The sequence below is a fragment of the Maylandia zebra genome, linkage group LG6, assembly GCF_041146795.1.
Source record: "Maylandia zebra isolate NMK-2024a linkage group LG6, Mzebra_GT3a, whole genome shotgun sequence".
NCBI lineage: Eukaryota > Metazoa > Chordata > Actinopteri > Cichliformes > Cichlidae > Maylandia > Maylandia zebra.
In genome coordinates, this window is record NC_135172.1 from 41,065,232 (window position 1) to 41,090,800 (window position 25,569).

The 25,569-nt window shown below is 42.3% G+C and overlaps 2 protein-coding genes and 1 long non-coding RNA gene across 5 annotated transcripts; 2 read left to right on the forward strand and 1 right to left on the reverse strand.

The window, feature by feature from the left end:
* p4hb (prolyl 4-hydroxylase, beta polypeptide) lies at nucleotides 1-16,209 on the forward strand. The gene is made up of 11 exons (XM_004538768.6): nucleotides 1-335; nucleotides 2,792-2,998; nucleotides 6,622-6,755; nucleotides 6,931-7,068; nucleotides 9,613-9,717; nucleotides 9,821-9,946; nucleotides 10,533-10,733; nucleotides 11,003-11,123; nucleotides 12,248-12,429; nucleotides 13,567-13,680; nucleotides 14,612-16,209. Exons 1-11 carry the CDS (start codon nucleotides 197-199, stop codon nucleotides 14,681-14,683), a joined length of 1,539 nt encoding a protein of 512 aa, XP_004538825.1. The 5' UTR covers nucleotides 1-196; the 3' UTR covers nucleotides 14,684-16,209.
* Nucleotides 7,567-25,569, reverse strand: LOC101470246 (uncharacterized). 3 transcript variants are annotated; one of them, XR_013099045.1, is made up of 5 exons: nucleotides 25,045-25,569; nucleotides 23,919-24,035; nucleotides 23,161-23,576; nucleotides 22,516-22,623; nucleotides 7,567-7,687 (listed from the first exon to the last, which is right to left on the reverse strand). It is a non-coding gene; the product is annotated as an uncharacterized LOC101470246 (long non-coding RNA). The 3 variants fall into 3 exon arrangements; XR_013099044.1 differs by lacking the exon at nucleotides 7,567-7,687 and adding an exon at nucleotides 21,042-21,807; XR_013099043.1 differs by lacking the exon at nucleotides 7,567-7,687 and having other exon boundaries at nucleotides 21,042-22,623.
* Nucleotides 18,730-20,131, forward strand: ppp1r27b (protein phosphatase 1, regulatory subunit 27b). Its single transcript, XM_004538767.4, has 3 exons — nucleotides 18,730-19,071; nucleotides 19,174-19,324; nucleotides 19,540-20,131. The coding sequence occupies exons 1-3, from the start codon at nucleotides 18,846-18,848 to the stop codon at nucleotides 19,661-19,663; spliced, it is 501 nt and encodes a 166-aa protein (XP_004538824.1). The 5' UTR covers nucleotides 18,730-18,845; the 3' UTR covers nucleotides 19,664-20,131.

The following is a 25,569-nucleotide window of genomic DNA, read 5'->3' on the forward strand; positions in this document are numbered from 1 at the left end:
ATGCGCACTACGCCTGACCCTCCGGTTTCTGCGTGCACTGCCACGTTAGTAGCGGTAGACACAAAATACCAGCTACTCTCCCAACCTTAAACGAGGGGAAACGGACCTGAAACTAACACCCGTTCCTCCACCACAGCCGTAGCCGAGCTCGTCTGAACCTTTCGTCTATTTTAGGGAAGAAAACTCGACGGCGACGATGTTGAAGTTTCTGATTTTCTGCACACTGGCTGTGGCCATCAACGCTGAGATAGCCGAGGAAGAAGATGTCCTGGTGCTGAAGAAGAGTAACTTCGACGAGGCTCTCCAGGCTCACCCCAACATCCTGGTTGAGTTCTGTAAGTGATTCTGACTGCTTTTAAAAGGTCTCCAGCTCAAGCTAAGCCTCCCGCTGCGGTCTCAGCTCGTGCAGAGCTAAGCTAGCCGAGTTAAGCCTGACATAATGTTAGCATTAAACTTTGACACTTGAGATAAGTTGCTGCTGGTTAGCTAACTCACCGACGTTGGGTTTGGTTTTTCGTTCATGCGTGACTGTAATTCACCGAGCTACAGAGCTGCTGTAGTTATTCCTTTAATGAAACAGAGAGCCTTGATCATCGGGCTGTTTTCTCGCTGTGATGGTAAAAGTAGTCAAGCTAACACCGAAGTGTAACGGGACTCTGCCGCGGAGGCAAAACTTGGCTGTGACCCTCAGATTTATTTTCTGCAAACCTCAACCAGTTTGTAACATCTGTGCGAATATAGTATTTCCTTAAATTAGCTTTATCTCTGGTGAATTGTATAGAAATTGTGCAGTGCCGTACTTAAGATACATCTGTTGCTTTAAGAGCATTATTAAGGCCACAAAGGGGTTTTTTGCACGCCTCAAATTGGGCCTTTGGGGGTGTCTGAGGAAGTTGCTGTGCACATAGCAAAAGGCAGTGAGTCTTCTCTGAAGTTAGAGAAGTCTGTGTTAGTTCTGAGTATTTAGCGTATCTTATAATCGGGGAAATATAGCGAGTTTTTTTTAATAAGGTGGTTTTTTTTTTTATTAATACAAAATTTCCCCCTAATTTGAGTCGCCAAATTGTGAAATGCAGGAAAGCTGGGATGGTGGAGAGCAGATAAATGGGTCAAGATAGGTTTCGATCGGCTGTTGCGGTTTCATGCGGTAGCTTTCGCTTTTCTTGCACCTCCTGATAATTCATTTCCCGATTGAATTGGCTTATTAAACTGGTTAGTTTGGGCTTTGCAGGCCCGTCCCGCTTCACTTTTGTCTGATTGTTGACCTCTTTCACAAAGTGTGTGACAGCTGATTGGACTAGTCGGCTCTCGGGATGGGAGGGATGAAGGGCTTTGTTTGCCCACGTCCTCCTCAGCTGGGCGGGATCTCTGCGTGCATGGAGCTAGGTTGACGTGTACTTCACAAAAGTTCAACTGTGTGTGTTTGTAATGACCCGAGTGGTACAAGGAAGTTTAGTTCTTTGTCAATACGTTTTAAAAAATGAGGTCATTAGTTGACGTGGCCTTTCTGATAAGCAGGTTTATCGGTTCCAAGTGTATAAGTACACTTCGCGACTGAACGTGAAACAAGAGGAGAGAGGCACACACAAGGTTTTGTTCTTCAGCAAAATTGTCTTTATAATCTAAGATTATCTGATCTTAGTCTTCAAGTTGTTATTATTATTATTTTAATCCTGGAAACATTTAAATGTGCAACTTTAATATTGGAAAAGGTTTTTCTCTTGCAATAACCCCCCCCCCCCCCCCCCCCCCCCCCCCCCCCCCACACACACACACACACACACACACCTCCCAGTTTCATTATTTTTTATTTTGGTAAATTAGTGATATTTCAATGGTGCCTTCTAATTGGGCATTCAAAGTATTTTTTACTATGAGCCACACTAAGTCAGGCACTCTCACACCGTCTTAACTCTGATTTCTGTATCTTGTCTAAGGATGTTTAATATACAGACTGAAGGAGTCAGGGATTGAACCACCAACCTACCCTCCTTATCCACATACAGATATATTATGGATCCTTAAGGGAATCATCAAAAGTACAAGCATCCTTTAAGAAAGCTGCTAATTTCACTTTAAGTTGCTCTAAAACATTCAGATATTTTCACTATAGAATAACAGGACACTATATTGGCCATGTTTGTTTTTTTTGTTTAAATGATGATAAACAGAATTGATTGTTTAGGAAAACCTCTTTATTATCCCATTGTGCCAAGCAAAGGGAGACTCAAATACTTTAATCCCACTCACACACCATCCTTGAGCAAAAATCAAATTGTACAAATTTGTGAAGCTGGATCCAAGAGATGAAATGGGGATGGAAATTCAGAACCACTTTGGAGTGTCCTATCAATCAGGATCGAATGCCTCCAGGCACTCGAGCACTTTCATCAGTGCTGCTGTCGTTTTCTGACAGCAACAATTTTGCAAAAAGACATCAGGCTCATTGCAGTTGAGCTTTTGAACATCCAAGTCCTATTTCAATAGACTTTCTACAGTCTCTACATAGTTTTCATCACAGAAGCACTGAGGCGTCAGTAAAATATTCTCTAAAGAACTGAACCTATAATCAGAACTGACTACAAATTAAATCTTATCAATCATCCCCAAGGACAGAAGGTGATGCGGAAATGGCCGATGGATAGTTTGGATGAATGTAGCTTTTTAATTTGCTGATTAATACAAATTCTCATGTGGTCTTTTGTTCTTTGTCACATTTTTGTTTTCCACCATTATGATCTGATATCATTCTCGGTAGCAATACAAACCTTTCTCTGTGTGGTTTCCTCAGATGCCCCATGGTGCGGTCACTGCAAGGCCCTGGCTCCAGAGTATGCCAAGGCTGCTGGCATGCTGAAGGCAGAGAGTTCAGACATCCGCCTGGCTAAAGTGGACGCCACAGAGGAAACAGAACTCGCCCAAGAGTACGGCGTCCGGGGATACCCCACCATAAAGTTCTTCAAGGGTGGAGACAAGGAATCTCCCAAAGAGTACTCAGGTGAGTGGGGATGGATGCGTTTCATTCATAAGTTTTAGTTTAAAAATTGGGGTGGACCATAGTTGTTTCTGGCTGCTGATTTCCAAGTAATTAAAATAGGAGTGAGGGGAGGGGGTGGAAGCATTTAAACGGTTAACACTGAGTTATTCACATACACACGCTGTCAAGCTGCCGTTTCAGCTGGTCGTGGCCCTCTCGACCTTTGTAACTTGGCATTTTGTGCCACTGCAGCTGGATTAAAGACAGAGGTGATTGTGTCCATTTCTAAATTATATCTGTACTAAAGTTCAGAGATTCAGACTATACCAAGGGACATATTACCTTGGGGGTGACACGTGTCATTAAGGAGCATACTGCAGCGGCTACTCGCACTATAACAGCGAGCATAAATGATTATTAAAACGAGAAAGCATCTCGTTTCCTTCAGCAGTGAGTCTGTACTCGATGACCGTCATGAATCTGCTTTGGTTATCAGTGTCTGTACTGCCTCTGTTCTAGCAGGATGACAAACATAAAGGAACAGAAGCTCCAGCATTGGGACTTTTTCAGAGGTCAAAGCCAATTAAGTTATAAGTGACTGTTTCTGGGGGTTTACAGGTATTCTTGTTTGTGGCCCCCATGCTAAATGTAGCCTATCCTTGTTTTCAGACTTGATAACATCAGAAGAACATTATTTCTAAAAGTTAAACCAAAACACAGACACAAGGAAGGCTCAGATCTTTTGTACAAGAGTAGAAATGTTGCATAAACAAGCTAATAAAAGCCAAAATTTGTTAAATAATTAGGAAGTTTCATTGCTGTGAACAGGTGTCGTATACACACACGAGCAGGATTCCTGCCAAATCAAAATACGCAAACGGCCTAATATAAAACAGAACGGTGGATTAAAACATTTCTGGAGTAGGATCACCAGAGCCCTCGTAGAAAGAAGTCTACATCCATGCTGTTTATAAAACAAGAATAATTTAAGTGTAGTGAGTGCAGTAACGTTTAGTCATCTAGTCAACTACTTGCATAGGTCCCCGTCAGCTCGGGGAAGGATGGACTTATGGAAAGATGACAAACTTCCACGTCAGCTTCCTGATCGAGTCTTATCAGTTACACAATGTCCTTCCTGAGTCATCCATCACATGATCATTTTTCATATTTAAGCAGAAACATCAGCTTTAATTAACAGTAGCTGACTCATAAAGGATGGCAAGCTGCAGGACTCTTAAAGTAAATTTTAATCATCCTGTGGTTAAACCAGATGGTCGTATCATAGTTTCATGTGGAGAGATTTATTATTTCAATTGTTTTTAGTTTTTCTGAAGTGTCAACAACCAGAAAAAACATAAATATATAATTGAACACTTTAATTAAATGTGAAGAAGATAAATTGGTATGAATATTTGGTTCATTCCACCGACCTGTTTTACATGCAGTATAATAGAAACAGCACAACACAAACTGATATCCTAAACGTTCATCCTTTAGTTTAATTTCTGCCTCATGATGAAATTTATATGAACTACACACTTTGGGAATAACTGATGAGAAATCTGAAGTTTATCCTTTGTTACACATCTACAATACTTGTCTTTGTAGTATTGGGAGGAGACACCAATCCCCTGGGGGTTGCTTCAGGAAGGGCACCGGTGTAAAAATCTGTCAAACGTGCAGAGTTACCCGCTGTGACGATCTCCTGTGAATAAGGGAGCACCTGAAAGTAGCTTGTAGTAGTTTTAGAAACTGTTGACTTTCACTTTATTTATTTATTTTTTAGCTTTAGCAAGAATCACATCTACACATCTACTTTTATAGTATTTATTTTAGCATCATTCATCATGTTTCTCAGCTGGTGCTAAAATACTGAGCTGATGGTGCATTGCTGCTTTGTGACTTTTCTCCTTCAATGCTCTTTGATGAATTGGTCTTGCCTCTGAAATGATGCAATCTTAAGTTCTGTCTGAGCATAGTGACTGACTATTATGTCATAAAAATGATGTTATTACAGGGTTAGGGGTTTAGATTAAATTGCTGAAGCCGGGCCCGAGTGACTCCTAAGTAATATGATCTGCACAGCAGCCTAAACATGAGCCAGCCAATCGGCTGCATTAGACGGGCAGTGGGCGGGCCTTGCTCCGCACGTTCCCCTCACGCTGCCTCTGGGACGTGGTCGAGGTATGTGCATTTCTTCACGTCTCCTCTGCTGGCCTGACTCAGTTTTCAGCTGGAGGAGAAGAGAGCAGGTTGGGAAGTGCTTTTGTGGAAACGACTACTCTGACTTTAAAAAAAAAAAGCCGCCTCCCACGCACTGCCTGAAACCTCAAAGTGCTGCATAAAGACTACGTGCTGAATCGCCTCATCGTTTTCATAGTGAAACTGCTGTTGCATCACAGGTCCAGCCTCTTTTAAGTCCAGTTTAAGTAAAACCCACAGAAAGTAAACATGTTTTAACGGCCTCACAAATGTGGCGTACAGTTTTATATTTTTCAATCATTGTGTGGTGATTAAACTGCTGAGGTACTTGAATATGAAAGGGGAAACGACTGAGCCTGAGTTGAAGTTGTGAAGAGCAGTTAGGTTTCAGAAATTGCAGAAGTGCAAAAATTTTAACTGGCAAAGGCGCTTAAATGTTCACACCCATAAAGTGAGTCGGTTGCCTCCGTGTGTTACGTGTGACCACAGGAAGTGCTGTGCAAATTCACTTCAATCTCACGCCCCCCAAAAATTTCAAGGTCTGCCTGATCCATTGGTGCTTTTTAAATAGTTTTGTACTTAAAACTAATTGGTGCACTGAATTTTTAGGCATAGTGTTACTAATGTTTTTGGGGATACAGAGGTGATTGTGAGAATAAACTCTTTAAAAATGTGATTGTCCCTGTTCAGCATGCAATTGCACCTTTCTTAAAACTCTTGATGACGTGAGTGGTTTGCTGTAACGAAAACAAATTCAGGCCAAAAAGGACAAATTAAATAAAATATGCACGTGTTTTTATACACAGACTGTAGGTTATGTCCCCAATACAAAAACATGCATGCAATGTAAAGTTGGTATTTTGTTTGCTGGTATATTATTTTTATTTATAATCATGCTTGGTTGAGATGGTAGAGTGCCACGTAATCAGCTGATGCTAGTGTTCATTGTTGACAAGCTGCCTTCATAAAAACGTACAGGTGCGCTGCACAGACACAGATCCCAGGTAATTTGTGTCATGTAAGATTTATGAAAATGTAAATTTCTGAAACTTTACTGACGGGCCTTTTTTGTGTATTGTGAAGTTGGACGTTTATGGGAATTAATGGAGCCTTTAATGGCCAGTCGAGGAACTGATGGTATTTAGCACTGGTGTTGGCTTCATTTTGTTTAAGACTGTTGCTGGTTAAAGTTAGACTGTGTTTGGGTAACGGTTTGGCTCTTACAAAACTGCTTTCAACAATATTCTAACAGCTCATCTAAATGTAATGAAATTTAGCACTGCTCTGACTCGTAGCTCGGGTTCAACTAGGTGGGCAAAGAAGAGGCAGGCACATAGATGTTTTTCAAATTAATATTCATGTACCCATTTTTCCCCCCACTCAAGATCAGCTATTTCTATTGAAATCCAAACTAAAAAGCCTGAATTACTGTTTTGTTTCAGCTGGCAGGCAGGCGGATGACATCGTCAACTGGCTGAAGAAGCGCACAGGGCCCGCCGTCGCCACCCTGAATGAGGTCACCGACGCAGAGTCTCTGATCGCTGATAATGAGGTGGCAGTCATCGGATTCTTCAAGGTGCGATTCGGATCTCTATAACTGAAATGTGTTTACGGTATCATCTCTAAAAGCAGAAGATTAGTCCTAATTCCTGCCTTTCCTTTAAAAATATACATATATTGTCGTGTTGCAATCAAAGCAGAGGTTGAAGCTACTGCAAGTTTCAATCAGAGGATTGCTGTTTGTCTTTTAGGATGCAGAGTCTGCTGGTGCCCAGGCCTATGAAAAAGCAGCTCAGGCCATAGATGACATTCCCTTCGCCAAGACCTCCAGCGATGCCATTTACTCCAAGTTTGAAGTGTCCAAGGACAGCGTTGTCCTCTTCAAGAAGGTGACTCTCAAATATTCTCTTGCGTCTGTTTGTACACAAACATGTGGACAAACTGTGTTCACAGGACATCAGGAAGACATAGTTCTCTTACTGATTTCATCTAAAGCTGTTACTCAGTCTGAGGTGTAATCGGAATACATTGTAAATATGTTGTTTGTGCCTGTGAAACGCACTTCCATGTGTGAGTATTTACAGTGGAGCTGCAGAAGACGCCACAGCTGTGTCTCTGATCCACACCTCTGTAATTTGATGCTGTTGAACCCACAGTATCCGCTCTCCGGTGCTAAACTTGGCTCGTTTGAGCTACTTGAACGTTTAAGACGTGCACTTTGCTCGCCCTCACTGCCGTGCATGTTGTTAGGTTACTGTCTGTCCTCCAAGCAGCTCCCGTTGGCTAAAGGCAGAGGATGAATGCATGTAATTTGAATGCCTTCCTATAAGCCTGTATAGGTAATAAAACTCACTATAATTTACACAAGAGGTCATTAACTACAGCCATCTCATGTGCAGTTGGTCAGAGATCAGTTTGTTATCTTCAGCCTGTTGATTCATCAGATTGAGTCAAAGTCCAGAGGATCTTTCAGAAGTGGTGCGTTGGCAACCATGTAACACGAGGAACCTATGGAAATGAAAACCGCTGAAAATTTACAATATCAATTACAATGCAAATATCAGTTACGGAAAGTCTGTGGATGTTTTATTGGCCAAGCGTGTTCACATGATGTCAATGTTAACCTCAAAATCATGTCAGTTACATAAATTCAAAAGAGCTCAAATTTAAAGAACATGTAAAAACAATGGCAGATTACTTGATTTAAAAAAATGGGTTTGAAAACATTTTCACTAAAATAAAAACAAACTAGAGTTTAGAAAAGACTGAAACAGTAATGTGTACCTAAAGCTAAAATACTGTAGTTCATATCGTTTTAGTGGTTGTCAGTTTGGTAAAATGTGCCAGCACCTCCTGCTTGGTCACTTTGTTGAACGTGTTTATTCAGATGTTTGGTGTCTACATGAGTTTTTCCCCTGAGCAATGATCAACAGTGAAACTCAAGAAACCGAAACATTTTCACACAGCAAAATCTGAACTATGAGCAAATCCTGGAAGCTCGACTCAAATTTAAAAGCTGCTGTGATGCCTTGCGTTGGTTTCTGGACTAACCCTTGGTGCAGTGGTTGCTGCCATGTTAGTTTTTTGGAGCCAAAGGCGGCTGAAATGACAAACAGCTGACACTAGGAAGCTCGGTTAGATGGCTGCATCTGTAAATTGTGATGGTACAACACACGTGCACAGATGCATGCTAACAAGTGCCAAATGTAACAGAGAAGAAGTAAAGCATAAACTTAAACTGCTGCAGCACAGCAAACAATGTTAACACAAACAAGGTGCAGAGATCCGGTTTGATGACAGAATAATCGAGTTGAGGTCGAGCAGGCAGCTTAATCACACCGGTTAATCGTAGTGATCGCACCCAAAACTTTAAACCGCATCAAGGGTGATTATTTTTAAGTGTACCACTGTTTGTTTGTTTTTTGTTTGTTTGTTTTTTTTTAATGGCATAAGGGGGGGGGGGGATTTGGCTGGTGTCGAACATTTTGCCCGGCGAGTGCTGCCAGTTTGTCAGTATTTAGAGCCACCTCTAAAAAAAATATGAACACTCGGAGCAAAGTGTTACTAACTGACTAGAACGCTTCAGTTTTAATGTTGTTGGAAACATTATCTGAAGCTTCAGGTTTCTAAACCAATGGCATGTTGAGTTTTTCATAGCTTTATGCTGTCAGCAGAGACAGGAAAGCGGCATTATCTATCTTGATAGATGGAAAGTAATCTTGCAAACACAATAACTGTATTTTCAAACCTAACCTTAAACTGTGACACCGCATGTGTGTGTCCACGCACTGCAGGACAGCTACTGGCCTATTTCTGACATCGGTGTGTATTTAATAAATTAATAACAGGCAGCTCTGTCCTTGTGTTTGATAGTTGGGAGGTGATCTGTAATAAAAAAAACAATTTCATGCAGTCCTTGTTGCTGCAGCATGAAGCAACTTCACAACATAAGTGTTCGGCCCTTAGGGTGTTGGGTGATCTGGCACATGTACAAGTGCTTAGTCCTCCTCGTGCCATTTTCTGGCCTCTGAAACCTGTTGGTAACTTCATACTGGCACAAACATCGCGGACATGTGTGCAGCTCTTAAGCAAACGCTCCCAAAGCAGGGGCTCTGTTTTAATAAACAGCTGGGAGTCTTTCACTTGTTTATTTGACCGAGGATTTTGGAGCTTAAGTTTCAGTGCCATTCAGGCTGGCAGTACGCCACAGGCCAAATTTCCTCTCTGCTATTGTGCCAGTAAGAGCTGCCTGGCACAGCTGCACCACTGCTATTCTTAACAACCGATAAAAGTCTCTTCGGTCTGCTGGGGGTTACCGGGCGACTTTAAAGTGCTCTGTCTGGGAAATCTATGTCCGGTGTTCACAGGCAGACTAGATGTGACACCAGGTGGGTAATATTTGCAACTATAATGTTTCTATGTTTCCTTTGCAGTTTGATGAGGGACGCAATACCTTCGATGGTGAGCTGACCAAAGAAGCGCTTCAGTCCTTTGTCAAGGCCAACCAGCTGCCCCTGGTCATTGAGTTCACCGAGCAGGTAATCGATGGGGCTGCTCACAGCATTTAGATCCCTTTTTCTCACACCATAATGCTGTCCGCACTCCAGATGTTTTCCTCACGTGTCAAACTGTTTTCTCCAGACTGCCCCTAAAATCTTCGGCGGAGAAATCAAGTCCCACATCCTCATGTTCCTGCCCAAAGCTGCCTCAGACTTCCAGGACAAAATGGACCAGTTTAAGAAGGCCGCAGAGGGATTCAAGGGTCAGGTACGGCAAAGCTGTCACTGTAAAGTGCAAAATTGTACCATCAAGAGAGCAGTGTGGTTTTTCTTTTGGGATTGAGATGCGGGGTTTTCCAGAAAGTCTGCAGTTATTGCCCATAAAGGACATTATAGGTGTTTACAAATGTCAATAGGTGGCTGGCTATATTAGCCAACCTAACTGTTAGAGGTTATCTCTAATCACGTGGACAAGCAATTTTGAGAGTTGGTACACATCACTCAATCGGAAGAGTGGGTATTCTCCATCATGCTAGAAAATAAGGTGCAGCACTCAGTGACCTGCAATGAAGGAACGTGTTATTTGGGTGTTTTTTATATGGAGACCTCAAGGAAAACGCATTATTGAAAATGTATTTTCAGCCAAGCAGACACGTGTTGTTGGTAAAGATGGTGAAAAACGTTTCTTTTTGAAGGTGTTTTTTGTTTTTTCTCCAGTAAACATCCAAAGTTGGCAAACATTTAATCACACTTCTTAAACTTGGCTCTTTGTACCTGTATACACCCTGACGCACGCATCAGGAGGGCTATTTTGAGTAAAATCATTCACTGACTCAGCCCTCTCTTCTGTCCAGATCCTGTTCATCTTCATCGACAGTGACATTGACGACAACCAGCGAATCTTGGAGTTCTTCGGCCTGAAGAAAGAGGAGTGCCCTGCCATCCGCCTCATCACTCTGGAGGACGAGATGACCAAGTACAAGCCAGAGAGCGACGCCATCACTGCAGAAAGCATCACTCAGTTCTGCAAACTGTTCACTGAGGGCAAACTCAAGGTGAGGGACACCGCTATACATAGACTTTATTCTGGCCACAAGAAATGTTAATTTTGGACTTAATAGTCTCCATAAATCACATAGTGAAGGCGATTGCATGACCACATCCAGAGTGCAAACATCTTTTTGGAATCTTACAAGCAATTACAGCCTTAATCCGCTTAATGCCATAAAGTATCTGTGTGATCCTTGCCTGTAGGAATGTGCTTTAAATACTCTCTCCAAACCACAGTTCGCTTTTTAAAGAAGTGATTGTCTGTTTCTCACAGCCCCACCTCATGAGCCAGGACATCCCTAAAGACTGGGACAAAAACCCTGTCAAGGTTTTGGTCGGCAAAAACTTTGAGGAGGTCGCCTTCAATCCCTCGAAGAACGTCTTTGTGGAATTCTGTAAGAGCTTTCCTTTCTTTCTGCATTTCAACCTTTTTTATTTTATGGTGCAGCGTGTTTATCTCCCATATCCTTAAATGAGAAGTGGGGCAAGCAGGTCGGGGGGGGTGTTCACCTGTTGGGGCGATGGCGTATTTTTGCAGTCACTCTCTTGGGTGCGAGCTTTGGCAAAGCCCCTTGTCTGAAACTCAAATCGTCTTGCTTTGCCCAAGCTAAGCCAGATACCTGCTCATTCTCGAGGCTCACTCATGCACGCTCTCTGCAAATTAATTTGCTACCAGACACTTGATGCTGAAAAGCTCTGGTTAAATTTAGCTGTAGGATTGTTTGTTAGTGATCCTTGTCCAGATTTGCACTATTTTTGGAGCATTTTTTCCATATCTGGTTTATGTTGAGGTATGAACATCAGGAAAGGCCCCATATTCCCCGACAGGTGATGCGTTTTCTAGCCAGCCAAAGGATAGAGCCAGGTCAGGAAGCCGAGGCTGCACATGGCATGCACACTCTGTGGTTACTTGTTTCTAGCTTTATACTGTAAAGCGTTTCAAACTGAATTTTACTCACTGAGATAAAAAGAAAAACATTCCATGCATATTGAGTAAAGAGTTTCTTTCTGCAGTATAGAATTACATTTTGAGGTTTCAAATAAATGCTAAACAAATAAGTGCAAACATGTCTGCTAGTGTCTGAGCAGTTTACACCTTTTAACAAAATTAAACCTCCTTTGACTCTCTTTGATGAAAGGCCTTAAAATCAGTCCACAGGCTGGTAGAGGTAACCTCGGGGCCTTTTCTGCTCCCAGTGAACAACACTAGCTAAAGTTAGCTTAGATATTGAATCCACTATTGACGGGCTTCCAGCACATAGCTGCAGACACGCAAACCCAACTCAAACACAACCTGCAGTGGCTTCAGAAAGGATTTTATCAGCTGCTACTTTATATCCACCGTAGCTGGTAAGCATCAGTGTGCTGATGCTGTTTACTCCATCCTGGGGTGTCATTTTTAACCAGTTTTGTAAAAGTTACATTGTTTTCCCTGAGCTGATGGTTGTTGCTGTTTTTATCAAAAAATATTCACCATTAAAATTCTGGTTTTCTTTGAATAATCTTTGTGGTGATTTAGATGCACCATGGTGTGGACACTGCAAACAGCTGGCTCCAATCTGGGAGAAGCTGGGAGAGAAGTACAAGGACAGCGCCGACACTATTGTAGCCAAAATGGACTCCACAGCCAATGAGATTGAGGCTGTCAAAGTCCACAGTTTCCCCACTTTGAAGTTCTTCCCTGCAGGAGAAGAGCGCAAGGTGAGTGCTGACTGCTTTAACAGACTGTATGTAAAAGATGGAGATGGCTGACGTGGACGTTCTGAGTTTAGAGAAGGAAATGAAACCTGGCCTTCCTTGATCTGTGACCTCAGTAAAACTGTGGTCAGGACAGCTACTGGACTATTTGTCGGTCATTAGTTAGGTCATTAGAGTACAGAACAATGTTGAATTTGGATTTGTTCACATTTGGGTTAAAAAAAAAAAAGCTGATGAATCCAAGTTAAAAACAAATGACTACTAATACTGATACTTTTTAATAAACATTAGAAAATGATTCCCACTGGCCCGAACGCCACACCAGTTTTAATAACGGTTGGCATGTTACGACTGAAACTCCCTTGTCTGATCACTGAGCCGGAGAGAAGCCATTTCCACCCTCACACTAATCTTATTTATGTCTTTGCTGAGTTCTTGGAATCTGAAATCATTGCTATTGGGGTCACCTCAGTGCTATTACTGCCTCCTGATTTAGCAGTGTTAACCTTGTGCAGAAACATGAGCCCACTCCTGAAAGTTTCTGCAGCATTTTGTTGGTGTGCGGTTCTGGAGCATTCCTGCTCGATGGCTTCACTCACTTTAAGATGGCCTGCACATGCCTTGCGCTTTATTGGCCAGGCATGCTCGTGCCACTTTCTCTCAGGAATCTTAAACGAGTGCTATATACCAAGGTCACCCCATAATAAGTCTGCAGATTAGCCTGTGACACTGATTAGTGGAAGCATGCAGAGGAGTCTGGAGGTGGCTGCAATGACAGACATGATTGTCTGATTTAAAATGCTAAAATTAAATTTGCTGGTTTTCCAAAAGTTGACCGTCTGTCTTTACTTTTGTCCTGCATATAGAGCCGCTTTGGACATTATAAAATAAGCAAATCTACTCAGTGTTTGCAATTAAATGCTTTGTGTGCATTTCTCAGAAACAAATATGGAAAAGTTTTTAACTTTGAACAAATTTATATCAAATTTATGTTTTCAGTGCACAAGATTTTATTTCCAATTTTATTTGTAGTGTTTTCCAAAAGGAAATAAGTCTTTTGGATGAGGATTAGTATGCACATCAGTCAGAGGAGACTCTTCCTTTCTTGGTTTTCTTTCTGAAATGACGTCTCATCTGCAGGTGATCGACTACAACGGGGAGAGAACACTTGAGGGCTTCACCAAGTTCCTGGAGAGTGGCGGCAAAGAAGGCGGTGCCCCCGCAGGAGATGATGACGATGACCTGGAACCTGAGGTGAGATCCTCTGAACAGAGGTGCTCTGAAGTGCACAGACGGCACTCTTGCGGTCACCGTTGAACCTCATTGATTAGATGCTCGCCGGTATCGCATTTGAGCTTTCACGGATGTAGATGTCCAAATAATCTGATGTCTGGGTGCAGGTTTGAGGCAAAGCTGTTTTCTTGCCCAGATGTAAGCAGCTGATCAAAATGTATGTTTAAATTTTCTGGATAAAAGCCAGAATTACGACATCTATGGATTCAAATACTTGAAGAAAATAAAGACTTTGAAGTTTCTGAAACTCGATGTATGCAGAGATACTCTACCGTACTTCCCTGTGTCACTCTGGCGTGCACGTTAGCATGGGAGACTTTCTCCTGACACCTTCCCACTCCACCGTTGCCACCACGCCCCCCCCCCCTTCACACAAGTCTAATTGCAGCCCAGTCCTTTAATGCCTCCTGCAGCTGTTGTCGCTGTTCACTGGGCTTCGCCTGGAGAGCTGAGCCTCCAGGAAAAAAGCAGCACGTGCAGCGTAGCAGTCACCATTAGCATCTTCACATATCCCACACCTCTCCTCACCACACCTGTCCTCAGACTAGACAGAAGAAATGCCCTGTAAAGCAGAGATGTCATCAAAATGGCGAGCTGTGTGTCTGATGGTGTTGACTCAAGGTCTTGTTTAGTGATGAAGGGATTCAGGGTGACATCGGGGGTTATTTTCGGTAGTTTGCCGCAGCAGCAGGATTTGTTGAGTTGTCTCAATAAGCAAAGTTTTACTTTAACTCTGACTGTATCAGTAGATATCAGCATTTTTCAATTAAAGTGTTCCTTTAATGTCGTTGAGTGGTTTATGTTGACAGTTTATATTTAAGCTATAAACCATCTGTGGTACAGAGTAAATTGGACTTTGTTGAATCTCTAACCCTTGTTCTCTGCTCTGCAGGACTTGGAAGACGTGGAGGACGACTCCGATAGTGAGGACGGCACTGACGACGACGGACACGATGAGTTGTAAACGTCGGCAGAAACGGAGAGAGAGGAGAGTCCAGCCCTAACCCTCCCAAACAGTCACCATCACCACCTTCACTTCTTTGTGGACCTTCCCTGTCCTGTGAACATTCATTATTCCCCTTTAACTGCCTCTCAGTCAGTCAGTAAGCTGGCCTGATAACAGCCCGCCAGCTAGTCAGTCCATCATTGGCATGGCAGGGCTTTTTTTTTTTTTCTTTCTTTTTTTTTAACCCCCTCCCCGGCTCGTCACATCTGCAACCTCCAAACCTCTGGCTCAGACTGGTCTTGTCCCACCTGGCGGGACCCTGTGGAACAGTGCACCATTTCCTGTGGGAGACCTCAATGCCTTGTCTGCAAAGCTCCACATCAGCTGTCTGCCTTGTATATTTTGAACCAAATGTAAGAAAGAAAAAAAAAATGGCATTGAGATCCAAGTTTTCAAAATGTTTGTTTTTCCACACGCCCCCCTCCTTTTAAAGAGTCGTTGCTGTTCATTTGTTCAGTGTGGGTATCAGCAAATCGAGCGTTGTAACCTATGTTTGTATGTAAGGGGGGGCGGGCTGCTGCCAGTGTTCTTCTCCCTCTGATAGGACCACAGGTTTGTGTGACGGTTTTGTAAGGACTGATCTCTCAGGGGAAAAGGGGCCATCCTGTAGATGTTTTCACTAAAATAACCCCCATGGTGTAGCACAAAGAGCCCCCCCATCTGTAGCCGAGACCAATTTATTTTCTTTCTTTCGGGGGGGGGGTCTGTCATTTCTTCATTCCCAAATCTTTCGGTTCTGTCTCCTCGTTTCAGCGCGGCTACTAACTATTCTGAAAGGAACAAAGTTAACTTTTTGGGGAAATCGTATTTTATTTAATTGCTTTTACTTTGAGTTTTTTTTTTTTTTTTATTATTATTTAGGACTTGTCATCTTTTTCTTTTTTTAAATAATGTACCATTGTGCCCAACTGTTGCCGGTTTGGCCCGGTTGGGGCAGAGTTGGCCTGTGTGGACGCTCTCAGACCTGGTGGGTGGGAGTATGGGGGATTCTGATGGGTTGCACTGCATTCATGCCTAATCAGAGATTCATGTGTTTACTACAGCAAACAGAGATTGGTTAAGTTTACTGGTCGGGTCGGTCTGAGAGACGTGTCTGATATCTGAAGCGGGGAGGGAACAATTGGAACAGCCCCACCCCTCACCCATACTGTACCTCCTGCATCCCTTTTGGCTCTACGCAGCACCCTTACTTTGCGTGTGTGTGTGTGTGTGTGTGTGTGTGTGTGTGTGTGTGTGTGTGTGTGTGTGTGTGTGTGTGTGTGTGTGTGTGTGTGTGTGTGTGTGTGTGTGTGCGCGCGCACGCACGCGTGAGTGAGTGTGGGGCAGGGAGGGGAAGCTTGAGTAGAGCGAGGTGATGTCAGCTGAACAGCGATGGTGGTGTGGGAGGGGGAATCCTAACGAAGCATTCCATCATATCCAAATTAATGTGGAAAATGTGAAATGGTGGCCAATAAATAAATTTTAAAAAAAATGTAAAAATGAAATGCCTCATGTTTGGTTTTTTTTCCTTTTTTTTTTTTTTGTTTTTTTTTTTGTATTTTATTTGTTACTGAAACTACACACTACCGATTTATTTCAAACATGATCTAAATGAGAGCTACTCCCCCAACTGTATACGGTAGATAATGTTCAATCTGGAAAAAAGTAGTCAAAAGTAAATGATTATAAATTTAAGCCCATATGGAGTATTCAAAATCAAAATGGGATTTATTAAAAATGAAATGAAGCAAAAATAAAGACCTGGAAGACAGAAGGATCTATAATAAATGTAGTTATATTAATAAGTGCAGAAAATGACCAAAAATTCCTTTTTGTTGAATCTATAGGTTACAACTGTAGATTTAGCTTTTACAGATTTGTGTTTTCAGTCTTTTATGTCACAGGTTTAAAACATGAATTATTAAAGGAGGCAGAGTCCTGATAAAGCCACAGTCTCAAAGCCAACACTCAAAAATGTCAGTGTCCTCAGAGACTAAAACTATAACACTTTTTCAACCTCTTAGTACAATATTTTTTCAGTTTCTATTTTTCTAAAATATAGATTTGGTTTCAGTGAACAGCATTTTTTTTTTTTTTTTGTTTTGTTTTTTTTTGTTTCAGGTATTACTGAAGTAACTTTGGACCAAACTGGGATGCTGGAATCGCATCAATAGCACAGACAGACGTGTAGTTCATTGAAATGCTGTAATAAATCAAAACTACCCTACATATTGTTTATGGTATTTAAAGTTAAAATTAAATCCCAGCAAAGTCGAAATGCATCGTGTGTGCACGTCTTCAGCTGTTTGTGTTCACAGATCAGCTGAACATGCAGTACAGCCTCACAGGGCTGCTAATGTGCCCGTTGACTGGTGTTTGTGCCGCTTTCCGGCACGTAGCCAGCATACTGGAGGTCAGCAGTGGGGTCAACAGTCCAAGCCCTCTGCCCCTCCCAGTGCAGCCTTTCAGTCAGCAAACTGAGGCCTGCGAAACTGGAGCGAGGAGTTTCTCAGTCCTAAAATGTGGCTCTGTTAATTATTCTCCAGAGGCTGGGTTGTCTCCTGGTTTGTCTTATTCCACCGTGAAGGTCTCAAAGCTCCATACTAAGTGGTTAAACAAATAACTAGTCAATAAAAAAAAAACCCAGTGTGTGATTGTCCCTCCTCGGTGAGAGCCGCAGACCTGTTAGTCGATGTTCAGTTTCTAAACTTTTTAAATGACTGATTAAACTATGCTGTGGACACAGGACGGTGCATGTTTAGCTGATGTAAAGTCCCCAGGATGAATTTTTGTGGTTAAAAATGATCAGGCACGCAGTCACTGTCTCATTCTCACCATCTGATGATGAATCACTGAATCCTGTAACACGCCCATGAGTCAGTCAGTGAGCGAGGGCCAGACGGGAAAAAAGGCTCACATCAGACTTTTCTTTATTGCAGAAAGCCTTTTTTTTTAATTCTGCTTTATTTCTCCATGCATTCACTTTTCATCCACGCCATCATTTATTCAAGTCACAGGGGAGGCTGTCTAAGCAGAGATGCTTACTTCATCTTATTTATTATTACTTACTTTGCCCATATTAGCGTCTCTTCATTGGCTTCTTGTTAAAACCAGAACTTAAAATCTTTCTCTTCGCATGCAAGGTCTTAAATAATCAGTGTATCACCTTCAGTTTTCAGGCTGTACTTTTAAGATTTGGCTTAAAACTTTCCTTTTTCACCAAGCTTGTAGTTAAGGCTGTATCAGGTGACCATCCCTTAGTTGTTCTACAATAGGTAAAGGTTGCTGGGGCTTTCCCATAATGCACCGAGTGTTTCCCTGTCACTCTACATGATACCAGGAGCCACCACAGGCTCAATACCAAACTTGATGAGAATTTTTTTTTTTAAAACAAATTTAAAAGAGGCGGAGTCAGAGGACTTCACAAATGTGTTTACATTTTTCATCTGGAGATTATCATTGAACAAAACTTCAAGGCAATTCATCCATCTGTATTTTAGCATCGCACAGCTCGAAAGACAAAAACAGCTTAAAGTGAAATGAAGCAAATCTTCACATTTAAGGAGTCTGAGGAAGACTGTGCTGCCTTACTGATAAAGAGGATGATGCAAACCCCAGTAATCTGGAAGTTACCCATCCTGTGTTACACATAATGATGACCATGATGACAGTCGTCCTTTCTTGACTGTTTGTGTCAGGCAGTTACTGGTCAACAGCCTCCACATGCCAGCAACCTTACCCCTCTGTGACCCCCCCACCAACACCGCCTGGTGTTTACTAGAAGCCTCCATCTTCTCCCACCCCCTCCCAGCTGGCAAGATGTCACCGCTATCTTTAAGTGAACAGCATCTGGGCATGTGGGGGTGACAGCAGCGGTAAGGGTTACTGGCTGTAATGTCTGGAGACGTGAAGCTTGTGACAGGCCAGTGGGACGGCCTGCCAGAGGGACTACTCATCTTCCAAATCTCGCCACTGGATCTGTGAGGTGTTGCATCCTAAAATAGCCCGACAGAGTATAAAAAGACCCACGGGGAGGCCGGGCCTTCAGAGGAACTCTTCACTAGAAAGCAAGAGAGCCACACTGAGAACAGACCGACTGATCTTTTTCTAGTTGCTGCATTTGAAAACTTCTGCAGAGACCATGATGAAATACTATCACTGCCCTGCATCCCAGACCTTGGGAATCAAACCTTGCAGCCAGGACATCCCAATCACCTGCAGAGGCGCTGCTTCTCTGAAGCCAATCCGAAGTGTCCACTTCCCCAATGACATCCTTTTCCAGGACTATGTGCGACAGGGCGAGCTAGAAAGGATTGGACGCTTCATCCGAGCCCAGAGAGTGACGCTCGACACCATTTACCACTCCGGTGAGAGCCACGCAAATGAAAGGCTCAGTTACACTAGTAGAAATGTTTCTTCTCAGACTTTATTCAGTGCGCTAACTGTGTCCTGCTTTCCTCTCTGAGCAGGCATGGCTGCAATCCACGAGGCCGTCCTGTCTGGGAACCTGGAGTGTGTGAAGCTCCTGGTCCAGTATGGAGCAGATATCCACCAGAGAGACGAGGAGGGATGGACCCCTCTGCACATGGCCTGCAGTGATGGCTTCCCAGACATCGCACGGTGAGCCTCGAGACTTTCTCCTTTATAGTTAAAAAGTTTAGCTTAAGGGAAGATTGTGTGCAATGCAAATCCAAGGAAGCCACACGAATCGCAGTGAGCCAGCTGGAGGAGGCTGACATCATGTTTACAGTGGCTCCACAGATGTAGAAGGTCACGCTCCCTGACACTGAAGCATGGTGATCTTTTTCACTGACGACGGTTTATCTTTCTTTCAGCTTTCTTCTCTCCCTGGGTGCCGACCCCGAGCTGGAGAACGACTGCGGGGAGAAGCCGGCTGATCTCATCGATGAGGACAACAAGGAGCTGCTGGAGCTTTTCGGGCTAGCTGCCAACGACTGAGACTCCCATTCTGCTCTGCAGGAATGGTTAGGCAAAGCCACGTCGGTCCAGGATCCTGACTCTGTGAGGTGCCTCAACTTTGATCCAGGACTGCGGAGGTCTGGTGGAAGGAGGGCTGACAGAGCTGGTCTGGATGCCCTCTGAGTGGAGTCGATGTTCGCTGGAAGGAGGACTCCACCTAAAACTCCAGCAGCACAGATTTGTTGTTTCCTGTCAGGGCTTCAGATCTTTTTTTTAAATGCTGTGAACGAAATGAATCTTTGGATTTTGTTTGGTAGAAACTTTACGACTTTTGCCTGTTGAAAGCTTTGAACTAACAAAACCAAACAGGCTGCAGTGTGTGCAGTGTGCGGCTTATCAAGTTGGTTACTTGTGCCTTTTGATTATTGTGAGTTAAATGTTCTCTTTATAGTCTTTTGTATGACTTTTTATACTTATTTTTTAAATAAAGTTTATCAGTTTGTCTGACTTTGCCGTCATTTCCCTGCTTAACGTGAAAAAACCTCTGTCTCATGTTTCACATGAACATATGTCAATGCTGCATTTGCATCTTTAAAATGACATCAAACTAATCGATCACAGAGGAAAACCGCAAAAAGCCATCATAGCCTCTTGTGCCAAAAACTGCAGTACCTCCAGTGACCACTTGAGGCTGGCTCCAGTTGATCCCATTTTAAAGCGTCGAGATGAGCATTTTGCTTCCCCATGTTGGTATGAATATTAAACATATAAGGTTAATTCATAATAAATCAAAATGAATGACTGAGCCCACAAAACTTATCTCAGCACTGTTTACAGAGGTCAGAGGTGAAGGATCATTTGCATAGGAAACTTATGGCCAACTATGGAAGCACATCCTGGGAGCGTTTCAGCCACAGCAGCCTCAGGTCAGCTAATTGGTTGGTGGGACAAAATGAAAAAGGTATTCTGGACGTATTCCCTCAACACTGCCACTTACTGTGGTTTTAATGAGGACTTACTGTAGATCTATTTCTTACAGTCAGTATGTTGGTCCTAAATTTGACCCAAGTGACTGGCACTGACCTGAAAATATTGTGTTTCCTCAGTGACAGCGCAGTGTCTTCAGTGTATCTGCTCTATTTTAGTGTCCGTTTTGTTTTGGGTTTCAGTCTCTTGTGGCTACTCTACCCTGACTTTGCACTTCCTGTGAGATGCCCTGAGAGGATAGAGAAATAATGCATGTTCTTATAGCTTTCCCCTTGTTGAGGGAACCGGTAATTGTTCTGTTGAAATCTTTGTGTCTCTGCAGCCTGAAGATTAAGATTTTTTTTAACTTGGTCAAATTTTTGGCCATTCTCTGGCCATTCTTTTCTGGCCACTTTTGACTTTTCTTTTTTTCTCATTCCGTTTATTGAGCACAGGTGAGTTGAGGGACACCACTAATACTTCAACTAGTTTTTGTTTTTTCACCTTTTTTGGTTTGTGGTAAGGCATAATGTTAGAACTGTAGCTGCTTTGACATAATAATAACTTTATTTGTAAAGCACTTTTCAAAACCCAAGTGCTTCATAGTTAGAATAAAAGCCGAATACAGAGATGTATGTGGAAACATGCAGACACATAAACAAACAGGTTATCATCCATAAAGTCAGATATTCACTCCAACTATGGCCAAAATAAATATGAAAAGATTAAGGGATATATTAATATGAGTCACTAAACTGCTAAATATTTCAAAATATGGTGGGTGAAACTGATCTCAGAACAGGCAGTCCTCTGAGGACCAGATTCTGTAATTTTGGTGCTGTGCCAATGGCTATGACATAATCAGAGCAACAATGCCACAAATCCCAGGCAGCTGTAAGTTTTGCAGATGTGCACATGCATGACACATTTAAGGTGCTGGTGTAAATTTGTAAACTTTGGCACTGTTGACCGAAGACAAAGGAAGAAGAGGGAGAGTGTGGAGGTGAGAATAGCGAGCGGGGACTGTGAGGGGTAAAGACAGATGGAGCATACTGGACAATATGAATATGGAGCTCCCCAGCAGGAGGCAAGGTTCCCCCCCCTTTGGTGGTCCTCCTCGGGTCCTTGTACTCTGGGGCCTCTGGATATCTGGGGCCTGGATCTCCTCCATACCTGCTTCATACCCTGGAGGACGGGGCTATGGCTCCCCACACTCCCTAGCAGATCGTTACATGGAGAAACCTTTGGAATACAAGCATGCTGATCCACACAGGTATGCACACAGGTGTACACACGGGTGTTCACAGACGCGGACTACACCTTTCTTGGCTGCTGCCTCAAAGCACATTGTGTGCTGTCTATCTTGCGTGCTGCACAATATAGTTTATTATTTAGTATCTACTGTTATCTACTGCTAGCTTTATTGTGATGGTGCTGTTTTTTTTTATTATGTTGCTCTTTGCTGTTTGCTTTCTCTTCTGTTTTTTTTCTCCATACAGGTGATCCAGGTGTTTTGTTTGTTTTTCTTTTCTTTTTTTTTTCTTTCTTCCCCCCCTTCTCACCGTCTCTTCTCCCCTCTGGTTTTCTTTCTCTCCCTCTCTTTCTTTCATTCTTTCTCCCTGTCCTATCCCCCAGTCATTTCTGTCCCGTTTGTAGCAACCGAAAATAAAATAAATTCATAATTATAATAAAGGTCAATCAAATGGACCAATATGGCAAGGCCATGATGATCCACTTGGTAAAATAAATCCACTTGGCATCTTTCTTGGCCTTAAGACAACAATTCTGGTGGCTAAAGATCCAAACGGGACACAAAAAAAGAAAAGGCTAAATTATCATATCGTAACAACAACAAATCCTAAATGGGCCTTAAGCACCTCTGAGAAAATCTTATGGTTAAAAAGAAAAGAAGTCATCATAGTTACTGTATCATTTCCTGTCTATGCTCCTCCAGTTCTTTTTTGGACACTTCATAGATGATCGACACACCAATGCAGTCTGAAGAGACGTTGACGATGGTGTTGCATCGATCTCTGAAAGGCAAAGAATGACCACAGAACGCAGCCAGTCAGCAAATTGTTCTTTCTGAACTCTGATAATGAGTTTCAACCCTCAAACACATGAACAGCTAAACATAGCACATCAATACAAATATGAACAGTCATCATAGTGGTGATGATGTGGGTTTGTTTTGCAGCCCCAGGCCTTCAGCAGCTTTCAGTCATTGAGCCGACCATGAACTCTTCTGTATATCAAACTATTCTAGAGTCAAATGTGAGGCCATCTGCCGACAGCTAGAACTGGGCTGAAAAAGAGCTGTGCATAAATGAATGCCTGAAAACCTGAATGAACTGAAGCAGCATTGTTGAAAAGAGTGGGCTGAAATTCCTCCACAGTGACATGCAAGATGATAAAGCCCCACAAAACAGTTACTTCGAGTTACTGCAGGACTTCAGGAATTTGCTGAGATCTTTGGAACTTTACACAAACACAGCAAACAGTTTTTAAGATGTGAAAAGGCAGCAGTAGTAATGTGTCAGACATTAAAATGAACAGAAAGCGAAACTTACAGGAGCCATTCTACAGCCACCAGAATAGAGGCATCCTGAGCAGGTAAGCCGACCGCTGTCAGAACAAACAGAGTGGTCACTGCTCCTGTAGCTGGGATCCCTCCTGCGCCGATGCTGGTGGCTGCTGCCGTCACACTGCACACCAAAGCAAAGCATACAGACTCTTCAGAGTCTGCATGATGCATTTTTAAAGGCCTGAAACAACAGAAATACTGAGGTACGCAATGGTAAATAACTGGCTCAAGTTCAGATTGATGCGGTTGAGCTGGGCGATGAAAACGACTGCGACCACTTCGTAAAGGACGCTTCCGTTCATGTTGGTGCTGGTGCAGATGGGCAGCATGAAGCGAGGGACTTTTCTTTTGATCCTCAGTTTCTCCTCACAGCACAAAAACATGAGGGGCAATGCAGCAGAGCTATGAGAGGCAGCACATCATTTGTTAGTGCTTGAACAGCTATGGAATTATAAAACATTTACTCGGTCAGCTGTGAGGCCTTTGCTAAAACCTTTTCTTTATCTGGCTTCACTTAAACCAACATATTTTACAAAGAAGGTCAGACTATGTCAGAAATTAATAATAGAAACTGGCTGCAACACGAGTAGCAGTATTAAGAAAATGGAAAAATGTGTCATAAATAAAGCCTAACAGAAGCCAGGAAGGAAAAAGTGAACCACCTTCATAAGCCTGTAAATCCAGGATTACATCTGAACTTACCCTCTGATTACAACAGAACACCGCCCTCAGTGTGTGTCTTACCTGGATGAGATCAGCATTGCAGTGACTAAAGTGACCGCTCTCATGACAGGGAGGGGGTTACGCCTCACAAACAAGAAAAAGATCATTGGCAGAATCACCAGGCCATGGATCAGAAGCCTGAAAAAACAGTATATACACAGCCAACTGTGATTATACCAAATACAGTTTCTCACTGCCTAAAACAATGAGACTCAACTGAAGGATTTATATATCTCCATTGTTCCAAATCCCCCCAAAGACGACTTTTTTTTTTAGATAACAGACCTATCTGGTAGTTAGTCACTTCTGACAGAAACCCTTCATTTTTGTTTTTTAGCCTTCATCGTGCTAATTTTTCCATCCCACAACTTTGTAAAAGATTTGGATAAAAATGAAAGTTACTCTGAATGAATCATCAGTGTAAACCCTGTCTGTTAGATTTTTTAAACGAACAATGAGTATTTTTATTTACACTTGCAATTTAAAAAAGAAATAGTGCTGTTTTGGTATAAACTAGCACATTTGGTTTTTATTTTGTATTTCTTTTTTATTCTTTCTGTTTTATTGTAATATTTAATTTTAGTAAATAAATTGCAGGAGCAACCTTTTCTAATGTTCCCATGTAAACTTTATTTGAATTATTTCAACAGCAGCTTTCAACTGTCAACAGTGGAAACGGTGAAAACACCTGCGATGGCTCCATTAGCCCACTAGATGTCGCTGTTTAACCTGGTGGGATTTTCACCTGCAACAAATATGCCAAAAAGAGCGAGTTCTGATCATCTGTGACCAGCTAAACATTTTAATAACAGCTGCTATCAACATAAAAGAAAAAGAAGGAAATAAAGAAACCACTGGCGCATGCGCAATTAATATTGACATTATTTTAATTCACATTTACCCTGATTAAAATTCAGTGATTAAGCCTGTTGACTTGCCTCATACTGTTTGACTTGCATCAGAAGTAAATTAACCCTGTAAGTTTATTTATAAAACACTTCCACAGACATTTAGTCACAGAGCGCTGTGCAGCTAAACAATAACCTGGAATAATCACAATAAAGTGAAATTAAAATACATTTAACAGCAGCACAAAACCATACCGCTCAGAACAAAGTAATTGGTGGGTTAACCAGTCATCACTTACCACCAGCAACCCCCAACACACTTAGGAACAAAAACTTGTTGACCAGGACAAAGTTCCAGCATTTGAGCAGCCTTTGCCTCCAGATCGCAGCATCGGCAGCAGTGTTTTCCTCCTCACGACCGTTAGTCGCCATTTTTCTGCTGCACAGTTAGCTAAAAATTTAGCCACATTCGCTGGCTACTAATCAGGCATTTATAAAATAATTTATAATTAGATATTTATGAACAAAGTTAAGAAACCATTTCGATAAATAAATAATGAATATAATGAACATAAAATGATCGCAAGCCTCAGAAATCTGACTTTTACCGACTTTTCACAGGTATTCTAGGATGGAAGTCACGTGACCACCAGGCGAAACTCCTTGGCACGCTGATTCCAACTTTTGATTGTTTGTTTTTGTTTATTTGTGATCGTTTTTATTTGTTTGTTTGTTTTTATCTTTGGAGAAGTTTGTCTATTTATTTATTTATTCTGTGAGAAAATTTGGTCAGTGTGAGGAATGGGAAAAAATACAAATAAAAA

Coding starts and splice junctions, on each gene's coding strand:
- p4hb (XM_004538768.6), top strand. CDS start 197: ATGTTGAAGTTTCTGATTTTCTGCACACTGGCTGTGGCCATCAACGCT. Junction 6,756..6,930: donor CAGTCATCGGATTCTTCAAG/GTGCGATTCGGA, acceptor TTTGTCTTTTAG/GATGCAGAGTCTGCTGGTGC. Junction 12,430..13,566: donor CTGCAGGAGAAGAGCGCAAG/GTGAGTGCTGAC, acceptor TCTCATCTGCAG/GTGATCGACTACAACGGGGA.
- ppp1r27b (XM_004538767.4), top strand. CDS start 18,846: ATGATGAAATACTATCACTGCCCTGCATCCCAGACCTTGGGAATCAAA. Junction 19,072..19,173: donor CGACACCATTTACCACTCCG/GTGAGAGCCACG, acceptor CTCTCTGAGCAG/GCATGGCTGCAATCCACGAG. Junction 19,325..19,539: donor GGCTTCCCAGACATCGCACG/GTGAGCCTCGAG, acceptor TCTTTCTTTCAG/CTTTCTTCTCTCCCTGGGTG.